The sequence below is a fragment of the Nannobrachium achirus genome (assembly GCF_963921795.1).
Source record: "Nannobrachium achirus genome assembly, chromosome: 14".
In the NCBI taxonomy this organism is placed as follows: domain Eukaryota; kingdom Metazoa; phylum Chordata; class Actinopteri; order Myctophiformes; family Myctophidae; genus Nannobrachium; species Nannobrachium achirus.
Genome location: NC_137821.1, coordinates 21,492,043 through 21,498,042, shown reverse-complemented (window position 1 = coordinate 21,498,042; position 6,000 = coordinate 21,492,043). Strand labels below are relative to the sequence as shown.

Here is a 6,000-nt window from a genome sequence, read left to right as displayed (position 1 = left end):
AGGAGGAGGGGTGGGGCTGGGGCGGGGGCAACGCACAAAACCCCACAGGACACGCAGGCATAGGTGCGCGGACGTCACTTTTCTTCCGCCCGCATCAACAAAAGCAGCCGTTCTCACTGCCGGCGCACGGACGCCACATGAAGAATTTTCGCGAGTATCTATCTATTTTTTTTTTTTTTTTTTGCCCCGCATCAACGAATGCAGCCGTTCTCACTGTCGGCGCATGGACGCCACGTTTTTCACGAGTATTGCAAGAATTCGAGATTTAAACAAATAAAAAATAAAAATAAAACATCCACACGCAGCTCTGCGCGTGTCCGCGTGACTGTTCTCGGCAAAACGGTATAGGTCACCACTATCTATACACAATGTATTTCTATGAGAATACGCGAGGGCACGTTTTTCTGGGGGGGGGGAATGTTTGCGTATGCAAACCGTCCGGCCGGTGAGAGCGGCTGCATTCATGAACGTGCAGTGGAAGGAAAGCGCCGTCCGTGCGCCTGTGCCTGCAGGTTCTGTGGGTTCCGTGTGTATATATGGGGCGGGGCGGCGGCCTCTTATGCGATGCCGTGGTCCACCTTTGTGTGAATGCTGTTGTCACTGTGCACTTTAATCTCCAACATGTCCGGCTTCAGGGTCTCCTTCCCGTTCTCCTCCTTCAGCGGTAGCTTGCTGTGGCAAACAGGAAACACAACACAACATGGAGATGAGCACAGTGTTTTGTTATTTTTAACCCATTAAGACTAAATACATACAGTATGTTGCTATATCAGTGGTACTCAATACCTTTTCATGTCAAGGACGCCGAAGATGTTAGGTATCTGGCCGCCGACCTCCATCTCAAAATATACTTTACCCCCAGAAGCTAAGATTTGACTATTTATTTTGTATTTTTATATAATAATAAAATAATGGTTAAAGTGGTTAAAATGATTGTGATGGTAAGTAGACAACTTTTGCTGGGACCCCCTGGAGCCCCCCCTTGCTATATATCTGTAGTAAAAATAGACAGAAATTCTACCATCTAAATATACTTTGACAGGTTATTCGTTTTTTTTCATACTCTGCAGCAGTTATGTGGAATATAAAGCACCCGTGCATAACCATCATTTAATTGAGACTGTGATAGAAAGCAAACACTTTCACATGACTCTTTCAAAGCTCTGTCTCAGTTTCCTCTGCATCTTGCAGCAGGAATGAGGCTTAAGTACAACTTAAGCAGGTGAGATCAAACCGGCCTGCCTGTCCACTCCAGGAAAGTTCCACTGGATGCTGGCGATATGTTAAGATGAGATCCACAAAGGCCATTGCATGGGAAAAACTCTGTTCTACCACTTTTTGTGGTCATACTGGATTCTGATTGGCTTTAGTGGTAAATCAGTCAACAACCTTGAGTTGGCTCATGGACCCCGTCCACTGTTGTGTTGCAGTTGATTGTAACTAAATAACCTTGCAAGTTACAACTGTGTTTTCTTTCATTTGTATATGGTAGAAGTGGTAGAAAAGCAATTCACCATTTGAGGGTTGTAGGTTGTTCCGCCACGAGGCGTAGGTTTCGCCTCGTGCCACAACCCTGAAACAGTGGTAAATCAGCCAACAACCCACTCCCTCTCATGGTAAATGGCTTACTTTTGACAAGTGAAGTGTTTCTTTATGACTTGTACTATGAACCAGCTTGAGCAATATGTCTGCCCTTATGACAAATTAGAACTCTGGCAGGCCAGAAAGGGTCACAAAGTCAGTCAAAATCTGTAGCAGTAGTCCCACGAAGCGTGGCCAATGTGACCCTGGGCGACCCTCTGAGTCGTGGGACAAACAGACAAATCCAGATGTGGGAGCGCTTGGCTCCTTACGAGAGAACCGCTCAAAAAGTGTGTTTTGAAGAAAACGCAAAATGACAGAGCATCGACTTATTGACGTTTATTTTCCATCCCCATTAGACTATTCTTCGAGACGTTTAAATCTGGAGATACAAGGTTAGCTGCCTTATTACAGCTGTCAGAGCCCACAGCCTTGAACTGCATCGCTTCTCTTCATTTAGAAAGAGTCTCTCTGTCCTCTTCCTAAACCTCTCTTTTTCTTCATTCACATTAATGCTGACAGCTACTTTTGCAACCAGAAAAGTGGTTCAAAAGGGGTTTAACAATCTGGTTTTCCGTTGTCTATAAGTAAGCTAGTAAAGATATCATGGTGTTCATAATTTCGTTGTGTTTTTACACACACACTTTTACAACTCACACTGATGGTTTTGTACAGAAAGAAACCATATGTCGCCTACTTTTTATTTAAAGTTGTACCATGTAACTTTTTTTATAAAACAAATCTTAAAATTGTCCTAACTGTTAAATCGCTAAAGTTTTAGAACACCCACTCCGTGAATTTCAGCCTGTAAAGCCTTCTCTATATATGTAAACTGCGATCCTTGCCGGGGACCGGATCTCGCGCCAAAATTGCGTAATCACACTACCGGCCAATCACAGCGAGGGTTATACAACTGCCGGCCAATCACAGCGCATCTTGAAGTGGGGTCGCTATGGCAGCCATATTTGTTGTCGCCCGTTTGTACCATCCCTTCTCTAGGTAATTTCGCCTACCAGGCAGGGTGAAGGAGTCCGTATCTCTGGAATTACTGAACGCACAGGAACAAGGGACCCCTCAAAAGATAGATCTCAGCGAGGTGGAGGCAGACGCGGGGGTCTGAAGGTATGAAAAACGGCCGAAAGACGCGGACGCGACCGCGGTTTGCTATAGGGCTAATGACCACTAGTTGGGCATCTTACACAGTATAGCTTTAACAGAGCTAGAAACAAGAGATCAATTATATTTTAAATAAACTGATAAAATAATATGGTGGAATGGTGGAAAATCACACCCAGGGTGAAGTGAGTGGTGCCTTTGAAAGAGATTGTTTCATTAAGCTACATGAACCAGACAAACAACATTAAATCCCTGTCCATTCATTTCAAGGCTGCTCAGCAGCACCGCTCGGTGGCTGCAGCTGTTGTTGCCGTGCTCATAGAGGCTGTGCTCATACAGACATGTAGACAAACATACACACTCACTTGTTGGTGCGGCTGGCACCGCTCAAAAACAGAAACCGGAGGTAATGTATCTAACTATTAAACGACCAAGTGTCTGTCTGTCTGTCTGTCTGTCTGTCTGTCTGTCCGATAAGAGGAGGAGAAGAGGAGGAGGATGGGAGGAGGAGAGGAGGAGGGGAGGAGAACACACGGCTAAGGGTGGCCTACGGGTAAGGACTATTGTATTGTCGTTGTCAGGTGAAAACCTTGCATGTCCAAAACCGTTTGTTTTGTATTTATCACTTTTAAAACCATTTTATACTAGTGAAAATAGCCGATCTGCTATTTTCACTACTTTTGTGACAACTCTTGTATGATGAAGTAGGACTTTGATTTCAGAAAAAGAAGAACATACACATTTGAAACTTGGAGATACGAGCTTTCTGTCTGACAGTTGATGATACAGTATATTGTAATACTCACAGGTAGGCCGCTTTGCCCTCCTCCATCTCCTTGCCCTTGCCGCTGGTGGTGGTCTTCTTGCTGCGCAGCGTGCGCGCGATGCACATCAGGAGGCCGCACTGACGCAGGAAGAAGCAGCTGACGTCCACCAGCACCAGGAGCAGCAGCACGGCGCCCACGCTCAGCCCTACCACCACCCCCAGACCCAGACCACTGAACAGAGACTCTGCTGAGACAGGGAAGCACACCAGCACGCACGCACATACACACACAGACGCACGCACATACATACGCGAAGCACACACAGAAAGAGAGGAAGGCAGAAGACACAGTCAATCACACAGGTACTTGAAACATTTACGGCGGAAACTCACACAATCCCTAACAAAGCTATTCGTTTCCTTTTGGCCGGAAGGTCAAGGTCTGGTGACGTCTACTCTAAATTCAATGAATGGCTAAAACTGGGTTTCACACATTTTTCTTTCTCCGATTACTCACCCCATGGAGATTTGAATTTGTGGATATTGTTTTGTTTTGGACACAAAGAGTCTCCTGAAATTATCGGTTTAGGAATGTGACAAAAACAAAAAAAACATCTGCGTGAATTCAAGTCTCCATGGGGTGAGTTATCGATAAAAAATTCATTTCGGGGTGAACTATCTCTTTAAAAGAGCCAAGAGGGAATCAAAGCGAAGGCGGTCCTTGTCATTTGGGACACTGCACTGCTTCAAGGTCAACAGAGCTTGACAGCGCTGTGGCCCTCTTTGAGCCGCGGTTGATGAAGTCAGGACCTCGGCTATAGGCTCTGTGTCGAAGTCTGGAGGGCCAAACTGCTCTATGAGCAAAACAAAGCAGGATTCAAGAAAAATATGTCAGGAACAACTTGATGGAATTTGATGGCAATTTGATAGCGCAAACTTGGGTCAGATGAACTGATTAAAAGTACAGTAGGTGGTCGAAGGTCAAAAGCCAAAGTCTGACTTAGTTCACCATGTATACCAGTGTTTCTCAAATGGGGGTACGTGTACCCCTAGGGGTACGCAGGGGTACTGCAGGGGGTACTGCAGGGGGTACATGACAGACTTTTTATGATTGTGAACCTGCTCAGATGTAAATTGTTAAACCAAATTACAACTGTTATTGAATAGAAAGCAATGTTATTATACCGTATATATAACATTGCTATTATACTGTTTTATTTTGAACATATTGGTATGAAAACTAGACGTTGTCAGCTTTTCTAAGCAAAATGCTGTAGTCAGGGGAAGGGGGTACTCGGTTTCAGGAATCAGTATAAGGGGGTACTGCAGGCAAAACAGTTTGAGAACCACTGATGTATACTACAACTACAGTACCATACACTGGTAAACTGCGACCACAATGCTGTGTTTCTAGTTATGCATCTCTAAACAACGATTTTTGTGACCCATTTTTTTCCACACAATGTACGTTTTCTAATGTAATCCTGAGCGCTACACTCCCTCTGGCAACCTGGGGAGAGCAAGTCTTACCTCATGCTTCCTTCAATGCATGAGGAGGCCAAGCCGCTTCTTTTCACCTGACATGGGGGAGTTTCCCCAGTTGGAAGGAACACGTTATTCCTACCAGTTCTTTTCTCCTCCATCAGGTGCCCCGGCTGACCAGGGGGAGGCGGTATAGACATAGAGACCAGGGTTACTGCATGTTTTTTGTGAGGGTAGTCCCTAGAGGACACGCGGAGAACATGCTAACTCCACACAGAAAGGCCCTTTTGCCAAACCCAACATGGGCACTGATGACGCGGAGGAGAGAACAAGCCCCAGCGGGAATCTAACCCAGGACCTTCTAGCTGTGAGGCGACAGCACTACCGACTGCGCCACCGTGCCCCCCTCTATGCATCTCCTGATAAAATACCAGGAGATACCTCTAAACATGACAGTGTGCATCATGAGCATCGTCCTGAATGTGTGTGACTGTGAGTGCCCTGCAGTGGATTGAAAAGCAATGTGAATAAGAGTGGCATTTCAATGAATCCTGACCTGGAGAATTGTTGAAAATTCACACTGTTTATGTTAATGTTCTGTTTCCAAGATCCTTGTGGAATGGATAATACTGGCTGGATGAGAGATAAGGCACGGGGAGCGGATGATAATTAAAAAAAGAACACGGCTTGGTCTCAAGGGAGGACAAAAAAAGGTTTAACGGTAAAGAGCGAGTGTGAGACAACAGAAGGAAGAAAACTAAAGAAAAAGCAGTGCAGACCAAGACATCTCGTATTAAGGACCTCTAATGAAGATACAGTATTTCTTTTTTTAGCAGTGAATCGAAGGCGGAGATGGGATTTGAAGCTGGCAGAATGGATCAATATTTTCTCACCACCACAGACCACTGTGTTGATTTTGTCGACTAAAACTATGATGAAAAATGTTCTTCGACTACCTCTTTTCACTGATGAAAACAACATTTAAATTAAATAGAAACTAAGCTATGATGACTAAAACTAAGACTAAATATAATGACAATTCTGTCAACAAATAA

At 44.8% G+C, this 6,000-nt stretch overlaps 1 protein-coding gene across 1 annotated transcript in view; it reads right to left on the bottom strand.

The window, feature by feature from the left end:
* Positions 1–557: 557 nt before the first annotated feature.
* Positions 558–6,000, bottom strand: part of LOC308297896 (neural cell adhesion molecule 2-like) — a gene marked incomplete at both ends in the record, with an annotated part of 168,699 nt that continues 163,256 nt past the window's right edge. Inside the window, 2 exons of the mRNA XM_080741460.1 lie at positions 558–672; positions 3,504–3,711. Coding sequence (XP_080597586.1) covers positions 558–672; positions 3,504–3,711 — 323 coding nt within the window. The remainder of the gene's footprint in view (positions 673–3,503; positions 3,712–6,000) is intronic.